Below are 27,915 nucleotides of genomic sequence, written 5' to 3'. Positions count from 1 at the left end.
ACACACACACACACACACACACACACACGGTCAAAAGCATTTTACCTTTAGTTTTCTCAAAGTAATATCTCCTTCTAGTCCTTCTGGACCTTTATGGTTATGGTATGGTATTGGAAAAAAATCTCAAAATTATATCTTGGGGTTTCGGGATTCCAAGGAGAATCCCTATCCTGTATCAGAAACCAGAAATTCTTTCTAGAGTAATTTGGTTATCTACACACGAGATACTGTAGTGGCTATTACAAATTGAACCTTAGTCCTCTAGTGTTACCTTGGAAGGAACATACAGATCACCTGGAATGGAGGAAGAAACCAAGGTGCCAGGCAAAGTGTTTGTACAGAATGTTGGCCGTCCTGACGGGGACAGAGGCTCACTGCTTATACTTCACTATTCTTAATACAATTCTATAAACAATAAAAGTGATTTTTGAAAAGATGTAAGTTTGAAACTGAACACCCCATCCTTGCTTCTTTTGTTTTAAATAATCATATGGTAATTTGAGTTGAAGACTAATTTCTGCCATTCAGAATTATACTAAAAATATTTCCTAAATAATTTAATGACAGTGATCATAATATTTGAAGATTTAGTTCTGATAAAATTATAAATAATCAAAAAGGTTAGCTTGGAGATTCAAAACCTGGTAATATCTGAAAAAGTTGTTATAAAGTGTAACTATAACAAAAACATTAAGACTTATTTGTGAAATAAAACATTTCTTAAACACTTAGGAATACATGCTCATTCTGCTCTCTGGATAATTACTAGTACTTTCTGAAATCTGTTGAGAGATAATTTCTGTAAAAAGAGAGCAGCAATTCCAAAAGCTGGGTATCAAGATTACATAATAAGAAAAAAACAAAACAGCAACTCAGTTTGTCGGCACTGGCTTGACATAAAGTGGCCTTTAAAAAGTATTTTTAAATGCAAATACTGAATTCTGATGCTTCCTTTAAGACATGTACTCTTTCAAACGAATGAAGTATGGTCTTGGATTGTCTTCCATGAGGTATCTGGAGAGTCACGTCTCATTCTGTGAACAGTACTTTGGAAACATCTTCATCTGACATCATGGTGAAGCCTGGTTTCACCACGCACAGAAGCTCACACTGTCAGGCTGGAGTGACTGTTTGAGACTGGTGCTTGGCATGGACACGACTGCCAGGGACCCGCTTTCCACTTAGGTTTGCACCTATTGCCCTCAAGTCTGTGACTGCAGATAAGGCAGCAGGCCCCGACACATAACATCAGGAACTGGAGCTCTGACAATCTGCACAAGTTCTGGTCACTTCTTGCCTGTAGCTCTGAAGCTGAATAGTACATTTATACATGCCGAATGTGTTCAATAACAGATGCTTTGCTTTGGACTGTACTTCTTCCCACCTAGATGAACTTCCAGGAACTGCAATGTCAAGAAAATATTATTACTACTCATTGTACAGACTCATGCGCTAGAGAATAAGACAAAGAGGAAAAACAACCTTAATATACTATACGCATATGTTTCTTAGCTGGATTTTTACCTTCTCCAAGCTATTCTCAGAGAAATAAGTTAGTTTACACATCCAGAATGTCTTCTCGTTATTTCCATCTCTTCAGCCCACTCTCAGAGAAAGACCAGTCAACATCAATTATAAGCCTGTCATTAAAAAAACTCAGGCACTTTAAAAATAAACCCATGCAGGTATTTTGATAAAAGGAATCAATCTGTGAAATGACTTGAAATAAAAAATATAAGAATCTAGTTTTTCTCATGTAGAAGATCATGGTAAATATACTTAATGCCTTTAATCTGAAGGTAAAGATCTATTTGTGACATCTCTTCTCAAAGAAATAAACTGTTCTGCCATCAATAGTGACCTGAAATTAGCTTTTGAAGAGCTTCACTCTTACCTTTTTTAGCAGAAAACTCTTCCAAAACAACAACAACAACAACAACAACAACAACAACAACAACAAAAACAACAACCTCTTCCTACTTTATTGTAAGCTCGGATGTTTAGTTTCTTTTTTTTTCCTTGTGGTACTGGGGATGGAACCCAGGGGCCTTCTATCACCAGGCTACACTCCCAGACCTATTTTATATTTATTTTTTTTGGAAACAGGGTCTCACTAAGCTGTTGAGAGCCTCACTAAGTAGTGGAGGCTGGCTTCGAACCTGTGTGACCCTCCTGCCTCAGCCTCTCGAGCGCTGGGATTACAAGTGTGCCCACCAGGCCTGGCCAGATGTGTAGTCTCAAAGGTGAAAGTCCAGTGGCCCTGGGCAGCCCACATTTACCAAGAGAACGTACTTAGCTGCATGTGAACTATGGCAGTGGGTTTCCCGGAAGTGAGGGACCAGACTTTCAAATCCTCCACAGAATGCACATCCTCTATTCTCATCAAGGCTTCTTTGATGCAATCTACATTCAAATGGCTCGGTACTCCTGTAATCCGGAACGGAGGATTTGTTAGTGAGGTTTACTTTGGAAGAAAAAAGTGTTATGTTACATTCAAAGGAAACAAATGGCTTTGCCACATTCAGTTTAAGAAATACTTCTTAAAGTATTAAAGTACATTCCTATGCACATGTTTCTATAAAATATAGAACGTATACAAGAGGTGAATACATACTTTGTGTGTGTGTGTGATACTGGGGATGGGACCCAGAGGAATTCTACCTGACCTCCACTCAGCCCTATCTTTATATTTTATTTTGAAACCAGGTCTCACTAAGTTGCAGAAGGCCTTGATAAGTTGCTGGGGCTGGCTGCAAAGCTGCGATCCTGTCTCAGCCTCTCAAGTACCAGGATTACAGGTGTGTGCCACCACACTCTGCAATACCTACTTTAAAATTATTCTTTCTCGAGGCCAGGCATGGTGGTGACCGCTTGTAATTCCTGCACTTGGGAGGCGGAGACAGGAGGATCGTGCAGGTTCAAAGCCAGCTGTGCTGGCTTAAGAGACCCTGTTTACAAATAAAAAATATAAAAAAAATAGGTCTGGGAGTGTAGCCTGGAGGTAGAAGGGTTTCCAGGAACCCCAGTACCACCACCACCAAAAAAAAAAAAAAAAAAAAAAAAAAAAAATTGTTCTTTCTCAGCCGGGCGTGTTGGCTCATGCTTGTAATCCCAGTACTTGGGAGGCTGAGACAGGAGGATCACAGGTTCAAAGCCAGCCTCAGAAGCCAGGCATGGTGGCACACGCATGTAATCCCCGCGCTTGGGAGGCTGAGAAAGGAGGATTGCATGGGTTCAAAGCCAGCCTCAGCTACTTAGTGAGGCTCTCAGCAACTTAGTGAGACCCTGTTTCCAAATAAAATGTAATAAAAAAAAGGTCTGGGAGTATAGCCCGGAGGTAGAAAGCCTCTGGGTTCTACCCCCAGTACCACCAAAAAAAAAAAAAAAAAAGCCAGCCTCAGCAGCTGAGGGAGGCTGTCAGCAACTTAGTGAGACCCTGTTTCCAAATAATAAAAAGGGCTGGAGATGTAGCTCAGAGGCAGAATGCCCTTGGGTTTAATCTGTGATAACACACACACACACACACACACACACACACACACACACACACACGAAAAAAAATGTTCTTTCTCACTAAACTAGAATAGTTTAACAGATAAACTAGGATAGACAAAACAAGGAATAGAAAAAAGAAGAATATATGATAGTGATAAATCTCCTGTTGAGAAACTTTTACTTTCATGCTTCAACATATCGGTAAGACAAGGATGTCAGAAATACAACAAAGTCACTCGCAAGTTGAATGGGTACTAGGAATTCAGCATTTAGAATCAAGACCTATCTAGCGCCACGGCTCGTCAGCAGCGAGCCCGTAACCAAGTCACGTTGCTCTGAGCTCACTGTTTGTACGTGGGGACACTTCATCCCATCCTGCCTTACCTACTTTGCCTAGGTATTATAAAGTGGATAAGACGGGAGGTTACACTGACTCTATACACATACGATACTATATATAGTCTAATAAGTATCAGTAAAATGCAAAAGATATAAATTTTACCCAGAGTAGCTCTTTGACTTCCAGTCTATTAGGGAAGAAATGAACCCCACTGGGGATATCAGTGAAGTCTTACCTTCTAGTATTATAACCACTGTGTCCCAGATGATGCGAAATGTCGTGAAAGCCACAAGCAATGAGAATACGTAAGTACAGATGGGATCAGCAATCTTGTACTCTGGCTAAAAGATCAAGGTTGTATGGTTAAATACAGACAGACATGAAACACACTGTGAGCAATAAAATATATGGCCCCTGTCCTGTGGCTTTCTTTAGCAGTAGGGAATTCCTTTACATACGATAATTGAGGTGCTATACTACTATACTATCAGATACTATAACAGAACACCTTCACTCTTGCTTAGATTGTATAAATGACTTTCCTCATGGAACCTATTTCCAGATGTTCAGTCACTTATTCTATTGTTATCTTCTATGTCTTCTCTACATCTTCTACCCAGAATCCTGCACTACTGAAGCTAAAGGGGTTTCAGCTGTCTGGCGTATATCCTCATACTACAGAGGAGGGAGCTCAAGTGTAGAGCTGAAGGATGCGTTCAAGGTTAAAGCAGTGACGACACAGGTGAATACGGACCTCAGCTCTCAGCGTTTCCAGCCCAGGGCATTCTCCTTCCTAGCAGTTCATTTGTCAAGGCTTAAAAATGAGTTCTCCAGTGCCTACTCCGCCCAAGCCAACTACAGGGAAGTCATCTAGTGAGGAGGTAGCATTGTGTTTACTGCTAACAAAAAGAACCAGGCTGATGGACCATTTAGCTTATACCAATGCAGAATAAATACACCTGGCACGGTGTGTAAAACACTGATAAAAGGCAAGCGCTTTCATTTGAATGCCTAAGTTACATTTCTCAGTAGCAAAATCGGGAATCGTGTCACCTTGAATCGTATGATGTACGCGGCTATGAGCACACCAACACTCTGCACCAAGTCCCCCAGGGCGTGCACGAAGGCAGCTCGCACCGCCAGGCTGTCCTGCCCACGGCCGGACCCACCGGGGCCTGCGGGGGGAGAATCTGAAGGCAGGGAATGGGAGTGGGAGTGATGGTGACCAGACTGGTTCAACAGAAACCCCATTCTGTTCAAAAGAAAAGGAAAAATTATTTTCCCTAAAATTACTGAAAAAATTATAAAAATATTTCTACTAGTCAGACACTATAAGGTAAAATGAACCATCTGACTACCTGTTACATATAAAACATCTGAGCACCTGTCTTATATATGTATCAGGTACTGCTGGAAGTGCTGGGGCAAAACAGTGACTTAGACAAACACATCCCTCCCCCTTGGAGCTTTCTGCTAGCAGGGAAGACAGGGCCGCAAACACAGGGCACTGGTAAGGTAGCGGGACATGCTCTCAAGAAGCAGAGGGACAGAGAGCGGTTGCGAGGGAGGTGACGAGAGAAGGCATCTCGCAGACTCCACGGGAGTGCAGAGCTGAAGGAGGCAGGGAGCGAAGGGCGGAGAACTGAAGGCCCAGGATGGAAGTGTGCTCCATGCACCTGAGAGAAGACACCACTGTGGCTAACTAGAGTAGCCAATGTGCTGGCCACGAGCTCGAGAGGCACACGGGAGCTGGCCTGAAGGGCTATGGTAGAGATTTCTGGTTTTATTCTAAGTATGGACAGAAGCCCCTAGGCAGGCTCAGTAAACCCTGGCCAGGAGCCATAGCTGTAGATGACATTTACTGAAGCACAGCCTGCACATTTGTCTACACACTGCACGTGGCTAGTTTGGTTCTGTATTAGCAGAGCTGACTTTTTTTTTTTTTTTTTTTTGTCTTTTTTGGAACCGGGGATCGAACACAGAGCGCCACACCTGCAAAGCAGGCGCTTTGCCACTGAGCTAACATCCCAGCCCCGGTTGAGCTGACTTTTAAAGAGTCTACATAGCTCTCAAAGTCTAAACTATTTACTATGAAACTTTCAGAGAAAAAGTCTGCTAAGCTCTGGTCTAAATGATTCAGTATATAACATAAAAGTTTGGTAGCTTTCAGGGGGAAAATGGCAAGTTAAAAAAAATCTAGTTAACACAAAAATATTGCAAAAGCTGAACAATGTTAATACTTTGTTCTACCTAAATTCCTGTTTGTTAGCCAAACCCCAGTATACCTGAACAAGCTAAAGAGGATTTTATAATGTCCGAAGTTTTATTTAATATTTATAAGGAAAATTAACATACCATATAATTTTCAAAATATGAGAATATCTGAAGCATGTACAATAGTCTCTAAGTTCACAGTACTTGAAAATATCAATATGAAAAAAATACCAAGCTTACATTACATTAATTGCAACCCCAACAGCGGCAGTGATGAGCATGACATCTCCATTGATTTCATAGTTCATGTGGATAGTTCTTTGCACAGCTTCATATAAGAGGAATCCCATAAGTATATACACCAACAGTACACTAATCATAGCTGACAAAACCTCTAGAAGAAAATAAACGAAACAAATGTTTGCAGCAGTTAATACACTTTATGCCAACTAAATACTGCATAATTTTATTTACATTTTGTTTCTCTAATGAGGTAAAATACATTTATCATTTCTGCCATAATCTTTTTCTTTTCTTTTTCCTTCATGGTACTAGGGATTGAACGCAGGGGCATTCTACCTCTGGGGTACATCTCGAGCCCTTTTTATTCTTTGTTTTTGAAACAGGGTCCGACTAGGTTGCTGGGAGTCTCCTACGTTGCCGAGGCTACTCTCCAACCTGTGATCGTCCTGTCTCAGCCTGCCAAGTACTGAGATTACAGGCGTGTGCCACCACACGGGGCTAACATACTTTTTTTCTTTTTTGGTTAGGCATGGTAGCAAAAGCCTTTAACCCCAAAAGTTGGGAGAAAATCAGGCTTGACGCCAGCATTAGCAACTTATCAAAACCCTCAGAAACTTAGTGAGACCCTGTTTAAAAAAATAAAGGGCTGGAGGCATGGCTCAAAAGTAGAATGCTTTTATCTGGGTTTAATCCCACTAACACGCACACATGCATGCGCGCACACATCACACACACAGCATTTAGCATCTGAGTGATCACCTGGACTGGGTGATCTATTAATTTTATCCTATTACTTCCCACTCACTATACCTTTAACATAAAATCACATATATTTATAGGCCATACACAATATAAAAAATGACAAACTGAGAAAAAATGTAACCACAGACTAGTTTCCTAACATTAAAACGTATACTGAAAGTACATGATCCATGAGAAACACTAGGAAGGAACACAAAGAGTAATTTACAGTAAACAAAAATAGCCAAATTCTCGCAAACCTATGGTTATAAAAAAAGAATTCAAATAAGAATAAAATTCCTACCCAGGCGTAGTGGCACACGCTTGTAATCCTAGTATTTGGGAGGCTGAGACAGGAGGATCGCACAGGTCTGAAGCCAGTGTCAGCTACTTAGTGAGGCTCTCAGCAACTTAGTGAGACCCTGTTTCCAAATAAAATATATAAAATAGGTCTGGGAGAATAGCCCAGAGGTAGAAAGCCTCTGGGTTTTATCCCCTGCACCATAAAAATAAATAAATAAAATTCCTTTTTATTTCTACTAAATTGGTGAGAGCTAAAAAAGTTTTAACCTTGAGAGTCAATTAGTAAAACTAATCAAAATTTAAAATGCACATATTCCTTAATGTGGCAATTCTATTTCTAGGAATCTACTAGTAAACACACTTCCACGTGTATAAACACACCACCTACAGGGCTGTTCACTTTAGCATTGTCTCTAGTATAAGAAAACAAAAAACTGGAGACATGTTAAATATCCACCAAAGAAGAACATAATGAACTTAATTATGATATGTTAGTGGGAGAGCAGACAGCCATTTGTTTAAGGAAAAAAAGATCAGGCAAACTGATAATCACAAGAAAGTCCTATGTGAGAGAAGTTAAACCAGAAACTTGGGGGATTTTTCATTTTATTTTTTTGGTAATGTTTAAGATTTTTACTACAAATACATATTAGACTAGAGAAAGGCAGATTATTATTATTATTATTATTATTATTATTATTAATTATTATTATTTTTTGCAGTACTGGGGATGGAACCCAGGGCCATTCTACCTCTAAGCTAGAACCCCAACCCTATTTTTTATTCTTTATTTGGAAACAGGGTCTCACTGATTCACAAAGGGCCTAAGTAGTAGCTGAGGCTGTCCTCCATGCGTGATCCTCCTGCCTCAGCCTCCCAAGTGCTGGGATTACAAGCGTGCCCCACTATGCTCAGCAAGGCAGAAATTTTAATAATGAACTATTTAATACGCTTTACCTAGGCTTTCTCATCTGGGAATGACATAAACATTCAGGCCAACTAAGTTGCACATGCAGAAAATGAGGTACGTTCTAAAGCTACACATCAAGTGTGTATCTAACAGCAAACGACTAGAAACTGCCCAAGCGAGTGGTTAGCGGGGGCCTGCAGCACAGAACGCTGTGCGTGCGAGGACCGAGGAGTGAGCAGGCACGCACATGCAGCCTGGTACGCACAAGGCAAGCATCTGATCCCTAGAGCAGGAAAAAAAGTTAAAAAGTAATACCCAGGACACAGTGCTATATGAGAAAAATGAAAAAGCAAAGTAGTGCAGTCTCTAGAAGGATAATGTAAAGTACAAAACACTGGCTACCTTGGGTGAGGAGCTTGCTAGCTGGGACACAAGAATGACTGCATTATCTGTGCTTTATACCACTTGAACTTTTTGCCATGTGAATATAAAGTAAACATAATTCAGTATCTTTTCAAAATAAAAAAGGGCAGTGTGAAATACATTAAAAAATAGTATTATGTAAAGAAGTTCTGGCACTCAAAACTATAAAAAGAAATACTTAAATAAAAACGAAACTTTTTTATAGAGAAACTTGATGTTGATTCTGTGAACATTAAAAGGTAAAGCAATCTAGAACACTGTTCTCTGTGATGACTCACTGTGTGCAGAGGTTTCGGGTAGTCCAGTGTACTGGACTTTGATACCTTTTCATTACAATTCATAAATTACGGTGCAGAAGAAAGATCGAGCAGTTATAGGCTTTATCCTAGAGACACCAATTAAAGGAGCTAAAGCGTCTATAAAACCACCGGCATCAACAAATGCTGGAATAAGACAAAACCACAACATTCCTATTCCAAATAATCTACTTCTGCCGTGCTAATCTTCATACGTTCAAAGTGTGAAGTAAATAAGAACTGCAGAAGGCAGAGAGGATGAGTTGAAACGTGCACAGGCGGTGGCGAGGGTTCCTCGTGAAGCACAGCGCCTCTTGTTCACGCCCCGCGTGCTGGAGACTCAGCAGAGGCCTGCTGCTGCGCAAGGGCGTCCGTGTTCGAGCGAGATGCTGCTCAGGTACTTACTCACGTGTTTACGAATGGATTTGTAGAGCAAATTTAGTCAAAGGTTGAGCACGGGAAGATGGCAAAAGGCTACCCAGTTAAGAAGTTAAGGATGGCGACCAAGAAAAGCGGGGCTTAAGAGTCCCGCTAACAACCAATCTCCATTACCACAAAAAGAGCGCCTTTATAGCCAGAAAACACCATCACCAGAAAAACAAAAAAAATCACCAGGCTCCAGAGAGAAAGCGGACTGAGAACAGAGCTCAGGGCCACAGAGGAGACACACGAGCCCGAGGACGCGGCAGCAGCGCCATACTGCCCGCGGCAGCGGCGAACTCAACGGCTACAGCAAGCCAGGTGAGCCGCTGCGGAACAGCCAGGCGGGATCTTTCGGCGCAGACAGCATTTAAAGCTCCCAGTGGCTGAGCTCAGCACACGCTGCAGGGATTCAGAGTGGAAATCAAAACCAGAGAAGAAAAAATACGCCAGCCTCATGGCCGAGGGCGTGGCAGAGGCGCCATATTGCCACCGGCGGCGGCAGCAGCTGTGAATTCACCGAGTCCAGTACAGCTACATCTGCGTACTCAAGAACAGTGAGTCAAATTGCGGGCCACAAAGGAGAAATCGCAGTATTGGGCCTCCTGGGACTTGACCCAGTGAGGGAGTGGTGGTGGCAGAGATATCACACCATAGGAGAACGTGCAACCTGGCACCCCCCATAGTTTAAAGCAGCCTCTATCGACTCCCTGGGTCGGAGACTCTGTGATACAACCCAGTAAAGGAGTAGTGGGGTCTGAGATAATACAGACTCGAGATCCAGAGCACCTTAAGTGAAGTCATAGTGACCCAAGGGAAGAACCCAGAGAAGGCACAAACCTCCGAAATCATGGGAAAGAGGAATAACACTGGAGTAATGAATGTGCACAACCCCACCACATCAGAACCTGATAAAACGGAAAATCAGAGATTTCTAGAAGATCAAATCAGGAAAATAACTGTAGAAATAATAGAGGTGCTTCGAGAAGAACTCAGAGAGAGCCAAAAAGAGATAAAGGATGCAATTAATGAAGTAAAGGCCTCAATTCAAAGCACAAACAACCGATTAGAACACATGGAGAACAGAATCTCGCTCTTAGAAGATGAGCAATCCAAAAATGAATGCATAGTTTCTAATCTAGAAAAAAATATCCAACAGCAGGAATCTGACATTGAAGAAATATGGGCCCATCTTAAGAGAGCTAACCTAAGAATAATTGGAATAGAGGAGGGAAAAGAAAGTGATACCAAAGGGATCAACAATCTCTTCAAGGAAGTAATAGCAGAAAATTTTCCAAATATAGAGCAAGAGGTTGATACACAGATCCAGGAAACTTATAGAACTCCCTTTAGACAGGATCGGAGAAGAGGATCCCCACGCCACATAATTGTCAAAATGACCAATGTGGAAGCCAAGCAGAGAATCTTAAAGGCAACAAAAACAAAGGGCCAACTGACATTCAGAGGCAAACCAATTAGAATCACTCCAGACTTCCCAAACCAAGTCATGAGAGCCAGAAGGGCTTGGAGTAACATATTCCAAACTCTGAAAGAAAACAACTTCCAGCCAAAAATTTCCTATCCAGCAAAACTTTCTATCAAATTAGATGGAGAAATAAGAAGCTTCCATGACAAACAGAAACTGAAGGAATTTATGTCTTCAAAACCAGCGCTAGAGAAAATACTCAAAGAGATTAACTACAAAGAAGAAATAGGTAACACTCACCAGAACCAGCGAAACAAGAGTTTCCATCCAACAGACAACTAAGATTGGTTATCTGTGGAGATTCATTATTTATGTTAGTCTTTTACCTATCTCTAAAGGGTATTGTTTGCCTTTATTGTTGTTAATTTTTAGGATTTCTAGTTGGAATATTAATATACCTTCAGATATAGCATTTGGAAATATTTTATCCAATTCTATTAGTAACTTTTAACTCTGTTTACATTGTCTTTGGATATACAATATTTTCTTTTATTTTTTAGGGAGTTTGTATATTCTTCTGTTGCCTGTGCCATTGAAATCATATCCAAGAAATCACTGCCAATTTCAATGTTGTGAGGTTTTATGACCCAGATTTTCTCCTAAAAGTTTATAGTCTTAAGATTTATATTTAGGTCTTTTATCTATTTTGAGTTAATACTTGTATATGGGATTAGGTAAAGGTCCAATTTTATTCTTTTCCATGTAATTATTATTTTTCAACAATATTTAGTTAAAAGATTATTATTTCCACCACCAAATGTTCGTGGAAACCTTGTCAAAAATAACTTGACAATATAGGGAAGAATTTAGCTCTAGGCTTGTATTTAACTCCAATGGTCTATATATCTGCCTTTAGAACACTACTACACTGTTTCAATTATTGTAGCTTTATATGGTTTGAAATCAGAAAATATATATCTGCTAGCTTTGTTCTTTTTCAAGATCGTTTTGGGTATCTAGAATTCATATTCCATATTAGGATAGATTTTTTTCTGAAAAATAAATATATAAATATATGATAGTTTCACCTAAAAAAACAGAAAAAAATATGCTCTAGTAAGAAAGAAAGCAAAAAGAAATATTGAAATGTTATCTTTAAGTTATCAAAAGCTTGGTATCAGACAAATGAAACTGTTATGTGAGATTATCATTTTTAATTTTGGATAAATTGCTATAATACTAGATGTCAACCACTAAGCCAAGCATGGGAAGGAGGGATGGGGAGGGAACGGGGTGGGGATCGGGTGGGGCTGACTGGGCGATGTGTGCATGTATGTCTACAAAAGTTTGTATCCCACTATGATGTATGAATACAGTGCACCAATAAAATAAAATTAAAAAATAAATAAATTAATAAATTAATTAATAAAAAAAAGAAGTTGAACTAAATATGAACAGTAGGTTATGTGTGAAATCCCCAGCAAGAAGCAAATAGGTTAAAAGAGAAGGCATAAGCAAACAGAAGACAGAAAACACGTGGAATATCTTAAGTTAGATCTGCTTACGGTAAAGCACACATACAGAAGTAATACAAAGAAAGAAAAAATAATTTAAAAAACTTACCCTACAAAATCCTTTGTAGTAGTGGTAGTCTCCTACTACTAACTAGCAGGAGAACTTTAATAAAGCAACAAGGCTCAAGCTAGCAACTAGGTTACTATGTATTTTATGGTGCCTTAATTAAACTTTAAATGTAAAAATTAGCCAGGTGTGGTGGCACATGCCTGTAATCCTTGTACTTGGGAGGCTGAGAAAGGAAGACGGCAGGTTCAGGGCATGGCCAGCCTCAGCTACTGAGGAAAACTGATGGACCGGGAGAACATTATGTTACGTGAGATTAGCCAGCAACAGAGAGTGAAGAATCATATGCCTTCTCTTCTATGCAGAAGCTAGGGAGAAATTTTATGTACAGAGAATAGTTTTGAATCGCTAATAAAGGCTAAAAGAAAAAATCAAATGGGATAAAACTTGATTATCAACTTTTGATAGTGCTCTAAAATATGAAAATTTTATTGTATATTTAAATAAAATCAGGTTTTCAAGGTTAATATGAAAAATCATGGAGTCTATTATTCTCCATCAAAGTACCTCATTCTTTGTCTACACAGCACTGACTATAGTTATATTGGTGTTTACATACATATAACACTAAGTGTCTGCCTCCTCTCCTATTCATCCATCCAACAGGCTGGCCGTTGGGCATCCACCCAGAGAATAAATAACAATTTGCCTCAGCTATGTAAACCATACACAACTGAAGCATATATTTTCATGGGTGTTGTTTAAATGTACTGGACTATCATAACTGCTCTTTGCTAATGCTATGATGTTAATAATGAGTATATTTCAATTAAAATATGTAACATTTATCCTCCTCTTGTCTCAAAAAACTATATGCAGTACTGCAAACATCTAAAGACGTGTTTCAGAGGTCTACAAAAGTGAACTGAAAAAGAGAATAGAGATATAATCTTTCTTCCACTTTCTTTTATGCTATTTTTGTTTTCTACCTTCTTCCAATAGAATATAAGAAGAAACTAGAAGGAAAAACAGTGGGCTGTACTGCTTTTGCCTAAGTCTTCCAAACTAGCATTTGTAGTTCTTTTTAAAATTATTTTTAAAATTATTATTATTAATATTATTATTTTTTGTGGTACTGGGGTTGCTGGAAACCCTTCTACCACCGGCTACACTCCCAGACCTATTTTATATTTTTATTTGGAAACAGGGTCTCTTAAGCCAGCGCGGCTGGCTTCGAACCTGCGCGATCCTCCTGTCTCCGCCTCCCAAGCGAGGGGATTACAAGCCTGTGCTACCACACCCAGCTGATTTTTTTGGAGGGGAGGGAACTGGGGATTGAAGCCAGGGTCATTCTACCTCTGAGCTACACCCCTAGTCCTATTTTTTCCCTCCCTCCCTTCCTTTGTACTGGGGATTGACTCTAGAGGCATTCTAACTCTGCGCTAGGCCCCCAGCCTGATTTTATTCCTTTATTTGGAAACAGGATCTCATTAGGTTTCTGAGAGCCTCATTACACTGCTGAGACTGGCTTTGAACCTGCGATCTTCCTGTGTCAGCCTTCCAAGTACTGGGATTACAAGCACACACCACCACACTCGGCTTTATTCTTTATATTGAAACAGGGTCTCACTAAGTAGCTGAGGTTGGCCATGACCCTGGATCTCCCTGTCTCAAGTGTGTTCCATCATGCCTGGCTAAGCATTTGTATTTTAACTCAGCTACAGAGATCCCTCCTAGATCAAGGTAATGACATATATGGTTTCTCCTGTCCCTCTGTCACCACCAGAAAGCCACACTAAACTCCAGAGCTCGCCTTGGGGTCCTCTCCCTTTTATTCTAAGTAATCTCTCCTACGCGGGCCGTCTCACCACTCCCTGTACAGCATACAGGTGCCAGCTTCTCTCAAGCTGACTTACTGCTGTCCCATGCTGACCTCCTCACTCATATCTTCTGGTTCAATAAAAACTTCCATTCCTAGGAAGTTCTAGAACTGTTAGCTCCTTATAAAGGTTATTATGTGATTAAATTCCCAGTAAGATTTGAATTGTTAATGGGCACACCTCTTAGACAACAATAACCAAGAGATGTCGTGTGCACCTACAAACTTATCACTTTGAATTTCACTGTGATGTCTATTATATTGTACCAATTAAACTTTAACCCCCCAAAACAAAAACAAAACAAAACAAATCACAACTAGGGAAAAAAGATTATTATTATTTTTGGCTGCAGGTATAAGAGGTTTTTTTTAGCTGAGTACTGGAAGGTTTTTAGCTGAATACTTTCTGCTCCATTAAGCATCCAGGATAACAGACCAAACTATATAGAATTAGCGCTGTGACACTGTGCTGCTACCTAGTCAGTCTGCCCCAGGTCTTGCTCAGTAAACACTGCCATGGAGGACGCCTGTGAGTCACTTGGCCATTAGCGAGGCTGATGGTTTACATCGCCAAAGCAAGGACACTGCTGCTGATTCCAAATACAAACAATAAAGCCACAGTCCCCTCATGTGAGCAGTGTGTGTGTGTGTGGGCAGAACCCCGGGGCCTTCTACCTCCAAGCTACACCCCCAGATCTATTTTTTCTTTGGAAACAGTGTCTTGATAGGTTATTACAAGCCTCACCGAGTTGCTAAGGCTGGCCGAGAACCTGTGATCCTCCTATCTGGGCCTCCCAAGTACTGGGATTACAAGTGTGTGCCACCACACCGTGATCACAGTCTTTTAACAGTGCAACTGATTCAATCCAAATCTGGAAGTGTGTGCATATATGTATATTATATATACATGAAAAAAGTGTGTCTATATATGTAGTAGTCAATTCGTTTCTATATATAGTATATGGTTTACTAGTTTACATGGTTTATTAGCATTTACATAGTCGTCAATTAGTCTGCAATCCACAAGGGCAGAGGGAAGCGGTAACAAGCCAGGGAAGGCACCCTCTTCAGAATACCATCCCCTCTGCGAGATAATCCTCTTCCTCCTGAGGATTTGTGGCATTTCTCCGAATGTGGTTTCATTAAGTTCTATGAGCGCCAAGAATAAGATGACATACAGTCAGTCAGAGGAAATGAATCCAGGCATTTAAAACTAACCCACGCCCGGACCCTACCCTGCCCTCCCTCCACTCACAAAAGCTCCCCGAAGAAAGAAAAGCAAACGAAAAACCCGAGTGATTTTACACCATCTACGGGCCCCCATGAAGGAAGAAGGAGCGACAGAGTCGGACTGGCGTGTGGGAGGCCGCCGTGCAAATCTGCAATCATCTCCCTCTCAGCAGGAGTGGGGCGAGGCGATGCCACTGTCCTGGGACTGCTCAGTGGCCACTCCCTCCCTTCAGCTCTGAGCTGTGAGGTCAGAAGCTTCTATGCACGTCTGTACTAAGGACTCTCCAGGAGGCGGAACTCTGTCCTGGGTGGGGAAGTACTGCCTCCAGGTCTGGAACAGGGTAGACAGCACGCTGCCTTTGGCATACGAAAGGGCACTGAGGAGAAGAATGTGAACATATATAGGTATTAATTTACATTTTCAAAAGAAAATGCTGATGGGATAGACCAGAAAGTAACTGCAATGGCTTTGAATATGGGAAAGGGGAGAGGGATAGGGCCAAGGGGGAAGAATGAACTCAAGACTCCCCTGAGTAAATGTTTCAAAAATAATTTTTTACTTTTGTAGCATGTTTTACATATTTAGCAAGATAAATAATAACAATAAAAATATCTCGTGGGGCATGGTGGTGCATGCTTGTAATCCCCAAGCTTGGGAGGCGAAGACAGGAGGATCATGCAGGTTTGAAGCCAGCCGCGCTGGCTTAAGAGACCCTATTTCCAAATAAAAATATAAAAAAATGGGTCTGGGAGTGTAGCCCAGAGGTAGAAGGGCTTCCAGGAACCCCAGTACCACCAAAAAAAAAAAAAAATCTCAACCCCTTTCTTATCTTCCATGCCATTAAACAAACTGCAGCCACAGTTACAAGCCAGAAGGTCCTCAGGGGACTTCTGCAGTGTTCTCCAGACCTGAGCCTCAAAGTCTTAGAATCAGAGGGCTCACGGGCTGCCTGCACTGTCCAGCGGTGCCCACGCTGGACACCCCACCCAGAACTCCAGGCGGTTACTCATGGTGCAAAGGGAGTCTGTGCAACTCAGAACTCCAATGGCTTTGATCGAGAGCTTTATTCACCAATCTATACATCCTTGTATCTTCTGAATCTCCCTCCAATCCATACAAGTGTTTTCTCCTATAATCTCCATCATTACTTCAAAGAGTAACATGAGAGAAATAAGATCTCTATAGAGATATATCCTCAAAAACAATACAAAAAAGAACAAAGGTCCCCAAAGTGTTCTTCCAGTGTGAAGCTTGAGTACCTCCTTAGCTCTGGAAAACTCATCTAGCTACATTTTTAATATTCTTTTATTTCTTAGATGGCTTTAAATTGCGATAAATTCATCAAACATAAAGCTCACCATTTTAACCATCTAAAAGTGTACAAGTCAATGGAGTTTAGTACCTGTATGAGCTTACTGCCAACAGTCACCACTACCCAATTCCAGAACACGTTCACCACACCAAGAAATCCTGTACACAGTAAAGTCACCCCTTCGTTCATTCACTCATTCGTTCAACATACTTCCGTGGTCCTGGGGATCGAACCCAGGGCCTCATCCGCACGCTGGGCAAAAATCTCACCACTAAATGGCACCCTCCACCCTTCATTTTTCATTCTGAGAATGGGTCTTGCTGACGTGTCAAGGCAGACTGCAAACTTGTGACCCTCCTGCCTCAGCCTCCTGAGTAGCTGGAATTACAGGTATGTGCCCGATGTCCAATTACCTTTTATTTTTTGAGGTTCTATCTTCTGAGATTCATAATAGCAGGCCTGTAAACTTTGTGGATTGTTTTTATATTTTAATTTTTTTTTTTACCTACTGTTTCTAGCATATTTATATTCTGGGAGACTTTCTCGACTGCATTTTCTCTCTCTCTCTCTCTCTCTCTCTCTCTCCTTTTTTTCTTTTTTTGTGGTACTGAGGAAGGAACCCAGGGGCATTTTACCTCCGAGCTACACTCCCAGCCCTATTTTTTATTTTGAAACAGGGTCTTACTGAATTGCAAAGGAACTCACTAAGTAGTAGCTAAGGCTGTCTGCGAACCTGTAATCCTCCTGTCTCAGCCTCTCAATTGCTGGGATTACGAGCCTGTGTCACCCACAGCTTCGACTATATTTTCTAGTCCTTTAAAAAGAAAAAATTTAAAAGTTTTCAGCAGTAATATTTTAATTTCACAGTTTTTTCTTGTATGATGTTTTTCAGAGCACTCTTAGTATATTAATAAGATAAATTCTGCAGTAGCTGAGAGTGCTGAGGAGTGGAAATGCTAGGTACCTTCCCAACTAGAAGACCCAGATGCTACCTGGACAGCATTATTCACACAGAATGCTAAGTTTTGTAACTAGAAGTGACTAACTAAGACCTAGATGCTAGGCTAAGATTAAGCTAAAAAGTAATAAAAAGAAAAACTGATTTGACATATTAGCCAAGAATTCAGAGTCCGTACAAAATAAAACTACCAGATAGTAATCCTGGCTCTTTGAGGCAGGATCTGTCGGATGTCAAGTGAACGGCAATGTTTGGACTCTATGAAAATGAAATCTGGTTATATGACACTTAATAGTTTAGACAATTATTTTATATGTATTTAAAAATAAGTAAAGATTGTAAAGGCATAGTAAGAAGCAGGGATGAGTAGATAACAGTGTATGATTTAGTCCTTCTTAATTTAAAATTAACTCTGTTCAAAATAGGTAAATAAGAGCCAGGCATGGTGGCGCACGCTTGTAATCCCAGCATTTGGGTGTCTGAGAAAGGAGGATCCAGGTTTAGTGGTCAGCCTCAGCTACTTAGGAGGCCCTTTCAACTCAGTGAGACCCTGTTTCCAAATAAAGAAAAAGGGTGGAGGGAGAGGGCACCAAGCACAGTCTAAATGTATACCATTTTCAATATGTTCCACTTATAAATAAAAGTAAACAAAAAAACAAAAAAAATCATAAAACAAATAAAAAACAAAATAAAGAATAAAAAATAAGGCTGGGGGTGTAGCTTGGAGGTCAAATGCTCCTGGGTTCCTGGGTTCCATCCCCAGTAATACAAAAAAATAAAAAATAAAAAAAGACAAAAACATGAATACCTCTACAGAATTATGACAAATGGCTAAAATATAGGCCAGCCACATGGTATATGTTTTATATGTTTACAATCTCGGCTTCAGTAGCTTTGGTGGAAATCCCTAACGTGAAATGGAAAAACGACTGCTCATCAATGAGCTAAGCTCTAATGGCTTGGTGTGACTCAATAAACTAAACACTTTTCTGACGATACCTTCAGTATGTAGGGGGCAATATCTGAAGATTAATCATCATATAATTGTATATGTCTACGCTATTTAGCTGACTGGGATAAGTGTACCAGAGAAGTCACATTTTTAAGTAATCTTATCTATTTTAATTTGCTTTGTTCAAACAATATATGACTGTGAGGACTTCAGTTAATCAGGGTTATGGTTCTTTGTAGCTTTACTATAAAATATCATACCAAAAGAAACCAAAAGAAACTCCAGTTACCCACCTAGGCGATGAAAGCCAAAGGTGAACCTTCTGGTCGGTGACTTGGAAGACAGCCACAAAGCAAGCAGAGTGAGGACGATGGCACTCAGGTCGGTCAGCATATGAAGCGCATCCGTCATAATTGCGAGGCTATTTGCAATGTATCCCCCTTAGAGAAGGGGAGAGGAAGGAAGTTAATTTAATAAATCTAGCAATATCCTGTAAAACATAAACTATGAACAAAATTTTTATCCTGTTACATTAAAGTATTCCGAAAATCTTATGCAAAATATTAGATGTGTATGTAGGTGCTCTTCAGTATCCATGGGGACTGGTTCCAGGATCCCCCCTTGGATATAATATCTATGCATCATTCTTTAATTTAAAAAAATTTTTTTGTGGTACTGGGGGGGCACCCAGGGGCTTTTCTACCTCCAAGCTATACTCCCAGACCTATTTTATATTTTATTTGGAAACAGGGTCTCACTAAATTGCTGAGCCTCACTCAGTAGCTGAGCCTGGCTTGGAACCTGTGCGATCCTCCTGTCTCAGCCTCCCAAGCGCGGGGATTATAAGCATGCGCCACCACATCCGGCTGCAACATTCTTTATATTAAATGGTATAATATATCCTCCTGTACACTTTAAACCATCTCTGTAATACCTAATACAATGAAAATGCTATGTAAGTACTATATTATTTAGGGACTAATGAAAATAGAAATGTACATATATAATACAGATAAAAAATTTTTAAAGTATTTCTAATTCATGGTTGGTTGAATTCACAGTTGTGGAACCTGTGGCTAGAGAGCCCACATCACAAATTTCTGGCGAGAAAGTTCCTTTCTATTAACAGATTCTCAAATGAGTCCATTACCTTAAAAAAGTTAAATAACTTGGCAGCAAACATAGAAAAGGAAATGTTTTAGCACAACTTTTGCTCAATCTACTAATTCTACTATTAGTGAATTAATATCTGTAACATCTAAATAGCACAACAAATCTGAAACCTTGTTTCAGAGGGTTTGAACATTACATGAAATTGAAGAAACCCACAAAACAGACATTAGTTCAACACAAAGGATAAATTGTTTACTTTGCTATGGATAGCAATTTCTCCAAATAGAGGGGGGAAAGGTAGTATTTAGAAAACATGTTCTGATTGATAGCAATGCATAGGAAAAAAATTGTATAAATGCCCTTTCGTTTGAATGTCCCCACCAAAACACTGGTTGTAATTAAATTCCCACTGTGAGGTATGGAGGCTGGAAACCTAATTTGACCTCTGGGAGGTAATTAAGCTGAAATGAGGCAATAAGGGTGGGGCCCTACTTCAATGGGACTCTGGCTTTATAGCGAGACCAGAGGACACTATCACATGTGTGATGCCTGAATCAGCCTTCAGATTCTGCAGAGGACCTCGCCAGATGTGGCCACTTGACCTTGAATTTCCCAGCCTTCAGAACCATGAGTAGAATGAGTTTTCATCCTTTATAGTCTGTGGGATTGTTATGTTAATAGAAACAGACTAAGACAATATACATTACGGCTTGGTACTATTCGTAGTTTTAGGTTTCCAATGAGGATCTTAGAATATATTCTTCATGGATAAGGGTAGGGGGACTACTGTATCTCAGTTTAGACTATATTTTAATTATTTTTTGCTATTAGCCATCATTTTTACTCTACTCTGAGAGAGTACTTTAATTCATCTATTAACTTTTCTATTTTTTATTAAAGTTCTATTATGTTTTTAATATTCAAAAGCTCTTCTTTAGCCGGGCGTGGTGGTGCAAGCTTGTAATCCCCGCGCTTGGGAGGCGGAGACAGGAGGATCGCGTAGATTCGAAGCCAGCCGGGCTGGCTTAAGAGACCCTGTTTCCAAATAAAAATATAAAATAGGTCTGGGAGTGTAGCTCGGAGGTAGAAGGGCTTCCAGGAACCCAGTACCACCACCAAAAAAAAAAAAAAAAAAGCTCTTCTTTACCCTGATTTTCTTTTTTAAAGCAGCCTGTTCTTGTTCTTGTTTCCTGGATACATGATCTTTGCTTATCTTTAAAGATGCTAATTATATAATTATAACTGTTTCTTAAACAGGTTCTAACCAAATTTCCTTAAGTTAGCGGCCTACTTCATATACTACCAGAAGTACCTGGTACCAATTCTGGGCCTGTCTAGGACTCTCCAGTGCAGTATTTTCAAATGTGGTCCCTGAATTGGAAGCATGAGTACCCCTGGGATTTGTTAGAAACGCAAGCAAATGTTCAGACCCTACCCCAGGCCTTCTTTGCAGGTGGGGCCCAGCGCTCTCTGTCACAAGTTCTCGACGTGATTTTTGATGCACAGGAAAGCCTGAGAACCACGATTTCAGTGTAAACTGGATTGGTTCTCAGCCCTCTCCACTGCCAGCTTTGGAGCAGGCTTGCTAGGTTCTCTTAAGTTAGTTGCCCCTTTATATGTTTCATTCCCAGTTTCCACACATTTTGTTGCCATTTTCTCTTTTCCAGTTTTCTCCATCTATGCTGATGAATACTTGTTTCCAAATCTCTATCATAGTTTAAGAAAGGCTTTGGGATAGAGCAAAATGAGATACACAAGTTCAATTTGCTATCCTTACCTCAGTCTGTATTCTTCAAATGCTTTCATTCCCAATAAAAATGCTATTGTAAAAATAATTAGTAACTATGGTTCCAAATCTGAAAGATGTTTTAGTCCTCATCTAATTAGACCTTTTGACAATTTCAACGTGCTTATTTATACTTTGATATATAGTAGACTCCCTTGTTCTGGAGGGGTAGATTCCAAGATCACCAACAATGTCTGAAACCTTGGGTAGTACCAATCCCTATATGTACTATGTTTTTTTTTAAACATATATACCCTATGATAAGGTTTAATTTATAAGTAAAGCAAAGAGCTGGGCACAGTGGCACATGCTATAAACCTAGCAACTTGGGAGCTAAGGCAGGAGGATCCCAAGTTTGAGACCAAACTGGGCAATTCAGCAAAACCTTGTCTCAAAAATGCAAAGGGCAGGGGATGTAGCTCAGTGGTACAGTACTCCTGGGTTCACTGCCCAGTACCTCAAAAAAAGTAAGACGGAGATTAATAGCAACAACTAATAAGAGAACAATTATAACGATATACTATAATAAAATTTATGTGTGGATACATTAAACAAAGGGATGATTCACATCCGAGGCAGGACCGAGCAGGACCGTGTGAGATTCCATCACAACACTCAGCACAGTAAGCAATTCAACAGTTATGAATTGTTTCTGAAATTTTCCATTTAATATTTTTGGGCCATGGTTGACTACAGTTAAATAAAACTATGGAAAAAAAAAAACAAAAGAAAGTGAAACCGAAGATAAAGTGCGAGGGGGGGGGCAGACTAGTGTACTCTTCTTGGATTGTGGCGTAACCGTTTGCCTCTGCTTGACTTCTGGAGCCAACATTCCTCAGGACTTGGGCTCTCTAGGTAATTTTGCCCATTTTTGTGGCACTGAATACTGCATCTCTATTTTAACCTCTTTTCTGAACCCCAGCCTCATATTTAATAGCCCATTAGAAATCTCGACGTGGCTATTCTACATTCATATGAAATTAATATTTCTAAGACAACCCCTGAGCCCATGCCCAAATCCGTCTCCGCATTCTCTTCCCGTTTCATAAACGACATCTTTCCATACGCTCAGCTCTTTAGGTGAGAAGCTTCAGAATCACTCTTACCCTGCTCTCTCCTCAACTCCCATACCCAAATCATTAGCCAATTTTATCAGCGTTCCTCTAGACTGTCCCCCATCAGTACACTTTTCTACATCTAGTTTAAGCTGTAAGTGCTTCTTGTCTGGAATTCTTCAAATTTATTTGTTCCCATTCTTGGACTTTCCAACCCATTTCCCACAGAACAGCCAGAGCAATCTTTTTAAAAGGCAAGTCCCATCAAGTCACTCCCCTTCGCTGGCTTCCCACTGTGCTCAGAACACACACTCTGTTCATGCAGCGCGGCCCACCGGGGCCTGCTCATCTGGCCCTCTTCCCCACATGCTCACTGCATTCCAGCCATACTGGCCTTCTTCTTGGTTTCTTTTAAAGAACCGAAGGCTTCAGGATCATGCTGTTCTCTTTGCTTAGATAACTCCTGCTTACTGTTTTTTTTTGTTTGTTTGTTTAAGCCTTGTCTCATGCATAAACTATGTCCACTCATTGAAAGTATCGTGTTCTTTTTCTTCATAGCATTTAAGACAATCTGAATTTAAAATTTAATCACGTATTTAATCATGTAATATTTGTCCCCTCCATAAATTAAATGTACAGATAGCAGGAATCACAATAGTTTTGCTCTTCATTATATACCCAGAACATGTAGCACAGCGCCTGACATTCGGTAGGTACTCCAAACACTATGTGCTGAATGGAAAGAAGAATGGACCTTGTCCAATGACTTGGAGCAAGCCAGTGGCCAAACCAAGATTTAAAATCTAATTTTCTCTTCCAGGTTTTTTTCTGAACCAGAGACATCTACCATCAAGACCCATCCCAGCCCTTTTTAAAGATGCTTTCTTTTTCTCCCTCTTTCTTCCTTCCTCCTTTTCTCTCAGACTAAACCCAGAGGCATTCCACCTATGAGCTACACCTGCTCAGCCCTTTTTAAAATCTCTCTATATAATTTTAGTGAGTGTTGCTAGGTTACTGGGAGTCTTGCTAAGCTGCTGGTTCTCCTGTCTCAGCCTCCCAAGTACTGGGATCAAGGCCTGTGCCACCCTCCACCCAGCCTAGGTGCTTGATTCTAAGTACTGTGTACACACTTAAATGCTCCACTATAGTCTAGTTCTATATAGCTTTCTAAGTACTATTGTTAATGTCCATCCTAAGTATTATCATCTCTGTATCACTTAACAAAAGGTTCTCATATCTTAAAAGTCAATATTTGTAAGGCAATTCTTTTTGTGGCTTTCAAGTAACAATTCCCAAATTAGAGATTTTGAAAATGGAAAGTCAGACCAATTATGTATTAATTACTTGGATGAAGTAAACTCTAAATCAAATTTGGGGGGGGAAATTATGATTAATGTGATTGTTTTAACTTCAAGTATTAACTTCAAAAATCACTGACTTTGAATGATTCAATGTTCTAGTTCTGTGAAACCGGGCTAGTTATGAATCTTAGTGTGTTAAGATCATACCCCACCTGAAACAGGTTTCCCCTTCTTTACAGCTTAAGTATTTGTAATTGTTTAACAGGGGAAAAAAAAGTAATTGTACAAAAATTTATTCGTCGAGTGTCTAATTTGTGCCCGTCACTATTTTAGGTGCTGGAGTTCAGCCTATACTTCAATAGAAGAAAAATATTAAACAAGTAAATACACAAGATAATCTCAGATGCCAAGGGCTTTGAAAGTCGGGAGAGGAGAAAGAGGGCAAGAGAGAGTTAGTCATTAGGAAAAGGTCTCTCGGAGGTGTCTTCTGGGATGAGACAAGAAATCAGCCAACAGAAGATTTGAAAAAGGCTATCAATGTAATGCCCTATCCTACTAGTAACCAGGAGATTTGTAGACAACGTTGTAAAATACTAGAGTGCATCAGAAAGATTTTTCTGTTATACATGTATTTATACACATGTATGTATGCATGCATGTATGCCTACACAAGTCACAATGTTAAGTGTATTTCTTCCTGAAGTGAGGGAAAACCCAAACCCACTGAAGTAGAAAAACCAACCAGTATGAAGGCCTTAAGGGCAGGAAAGAACTATGTGGATAGGAAAGAGAAAGAAGATCGTAAGGCTGAAGTAGACACCAGGGAGCTGTGGTATGAAATGAGGAAGGAAACTTATATAATTTTCCTATGTAAAACTTCCAGGAAGCATTCTAAATCTGGACTGCCAATTCTGTTCTCATAATGGTTTATCATAAGAAACATGAGAGAATCATCTCCCTGCTTTAAAGTCACTTTGTAAACTATTTCTTTTCTTTTTTTGTTTTGGTACTGGAGATTGAACCCAGGGACATTGCACCTCTGATCTATACCCTTAGCCCTATTTTATTTTTGTTTTTTATTATTATTCTTTTTTATTTTTTATTTTTTGGTGGCACTGGGGTTCCTGGAAGCCCTTCTACCTCCGGGCTACACTCCCAGACCTATTTTTACATTTTTATTTGGAAACAGGGTCTCCTAAATCAGCGCGCATTGCTGACTTCGAACCTGCGCGATCCTCCTGTCTCTGCCTCCCAAGCGCGGGGATTACAAGCGTGCGCCACCACACCCGGCTTATTTTTGTTTTAAAACAAGGTCTCTCTAGGTTGTTGAGAATCTCACTACATGCTGAGGCTGTCCTTGAATCTGTGTTTACCACGCCTGGCTTTTGTACACTATTTCTAAGAGAGTTGACAGTTATAATCAGCCGTCTGTATCTGCAGGTTCTGTACCTAGGATTCAAAGCACTATGGATGGAAAATGTTTGAGGGAAAAAAAAACTCATAAAGACATTGCATTGCATTTATACTGAACCTGCAGATTTCTTTTTTACTAATCATCCCCCAAAACAACACAGCATAACGACTATTTACATAGCGTTTACATTGTATATGGGATTTTAAGAAACTTGGAGAGATTTAAAGCATACCAAAGGATGTACGGGGATTTTAAGTATAATAATGATGTATAGATGCATCATTTTATATAAGAGACTCGGACATCCTCAGACTTAGACATCTGAAAGGTGGTCCTGGGTATACCTGGATACCAAACATCCTTGGATATAAAAGAATACACCAACATGACGGTGGAAATAATCTCTAACAATTTATCTTATAGTGACAATGTATTATTTGCAATAATTAAAAAGTGAAAGGCACTTAAGTTCTTAAACTGTGGAGAGCTCTGGTTCGTTATAGATTTTCCTTGTAATAAACTTTCGCTGGGCATGGTGGCACACACTTGTAATCCCAGCATCTGGGAAGCTGAGGAGGAGGATCGCGGTTCGCAGACAGCTCAGCTGTAATCTGTCATTGAGTTGGTTTACTTAGTGAGGCCCTCTGCAACTCAGTGAGACCCTATTTCAAAATAAAGAATAAAAACTAGGGCTGGGGTGTCGCTCAGAGGTAAAATGCCTCTGGGTCCTATCCCCAGTACTGCAAAAGAAAAGGTGAATCTGGGCTTTGGGAATCCTTCCATATAAAGAAAAAAAATGAATCAGGTGTTCAATAACTTCCCTTAATTCTATAAACTTATGATCTAAGTAACTTTGGGCTCCTTTATTATGGCAAAAAAAAAAAAAAAACAAACAAAAACAACAACCACATCAACCTGGTGTTTTATCATAATTTTTCAAAAAGTTACACGACACAATGAAGATAAAGCCCTTCGAGTTGGCAGATATCATCGCGGCTTTGAAGAAGCAGAAGACAGAGGAGGGCCAGGTGACCTCGGCCCGCAGTGGACCCCCGCAGTGACCCTGCCACCTCCCGCGGCGACCCCGGCGTCTCCCGCGGTGACCCCGCCGTCCCCCGCGGTGACCCCGCTGTCTCCCGCAGTGACCCCGCCGTCCCCCGCGGTGACCCCGCCATCCCCGCGGTGACCCCCCCATCCCCGCGGTGACCCCGCCATCCCCCTCCATCCCCGCGGTGACCCCCCCATCCCCGCGGTGACCCCGCCGTCCCCCTCCATCCCCGCGGTGACCCCGCCATCCCCGCGGTGACCCCTCCATCCCCGCGGTGACCCCGCCATCCCCCCATCCCCGCCGTCCCCCTCCATCCCCGCGGTGACCCCCCCATCCCCGCGGTGACCCCTCCGTTCCCCCCCGTCCCCGCGGTGACCCCGCCGCCGCCCCCCGCGGCACGCACCCACGAGCTCGCCGGCCATGAAGAGCAGGTAGAGCGCGGCGGCCAGCGCCAGGCGGGCGGACACGCGGCGGCGGCGGCGGGCCTCGCGGCGCAGGCCGCAGGCGGCGCAGGGCTCGGCGCGCGCGCGGGCGGCGGGGCCGGCGTCCAGCAGCGCGTCGTCGCCGGGCTCGTCGTCGGCCACCACCACGCGCAGCTTGCTGAAGCGCGGCGGCTCGTCGGCGCCGTCGTCCGCCGAGTCGAAGGCGCCCGCGTCGCTGAGGAAGAGCGGCGCGTCGTCCCTGCGCAGCAGCGCCCGCAGGCGCCGCCAGCCGCGGGGGCCCGCCATGCCGGCTAGGCCCGCGCGCGCGGGGGGCCGCGGGGCTCGGGGCGCCGGGGCCGCGCGCCGCCCATGGCCGGCTGCTCGGCGGCTCCGCTGCGGGCTCGGCCTGGCCGGCTGCGCGCGCCCGGGGCGGGGCGGGGCGGGGCGGGCGGGGGCGCGCGCGGCGGGCGGCTCGGGCACGCGCACGCACGTCGGCCGCGCGCCCCCGCGGGGGAGGCCCGGGCGGTCCAGCTCGGGAAGGGCCTGGAGGCTCCGCCTGGAAGACCTCGCTGCGGGCGGGGGCTCTTTTTTTTTTTTTTTTTTTTTTTTGCGGGTCTGGGGATAGAACCCAGAGGCATTTGACCTCTGAGCTACACCCCTGCCCTATTTTTTATTCTTTATTTTGAAACAGGATCTCACTGAGTTGTGGAGGGCCTCGCTAAGGAGCAGAGGCTGGTCGCAAACTGTGATCCTCCTGTCTCAGCCTCCCCAATGCTGGGATGACAAGGGTGCGCCACCGCTTTCTTGCTAGGTGGGACCCTCGGGGTCAGCTGGACCGGCCAAGGCGGTGGTCGTCAGCAGTTTATTATTGTTTTTTCAACATATATGTGTTATCCTCTGTGTGATCACCGCCACATCCTGTTTTTCACCAGGTATTCCAATATACACTAACCACCCAGCACAGAAAATCTAGTAGATGTATATTTGGCATTTGGTTTTGTTTAAAACACACACAATAACAAGTTTTTAAAAGTGGCTTCTAAGCCGGGTGT

At 41.8% G+C, this 27,915-nt stretch overlaps 1 protein-coding gene across 1 annotated transcript; it reads right to left on the bottom strand.

Moving 5' to 3' along the window:
* Positions 1 to 1,248: 1,248 nt before the first annotated feature.
* Positions 1,249 to 27,169, bottom strand: SLC30A4 (solute carrier family 30 member 4; the record flags this gene model as incomplete). Its single annotated transcript, XM_080707867.1, has 7 exons — positions 1,249 to 1,403; positions 2,293 to 2,427; positions 4,071 to 4,176; positions 4,889 to 5,087; positions 6,290 to 6,443; positions 19,018 to 19,164; positions 26,845 to 27,169. The coding sequence occupies 7 exons, from the start codon at positions 27,167 to 27,169 to the stop codon at positions 1,249 to 1,251; spliced, it is 1,221 nt and encodes a 406-aa protein (XP_080563993.1).
* Between the last annotated feature and the right edge of the window lie 746 nt (positions 27,170 to 27,915).

The sequence above is a fragment of the Muscardinus avellanarius genome (genome assembly GCF_963383645.1).
Source record: "Muscardinus avellanarius genome assembly, chromosome: 12".
NCBI lineage: Eukaryota > Metazoa > Chordata > Mammalia > Rodentia > Gliridae > Muscardinus > Muscardinus avellanarius.
Note: the sequence above shows the minus strand (reverse complement) of the source record. Positions and strands in the feature narration are given on the sequence as shown.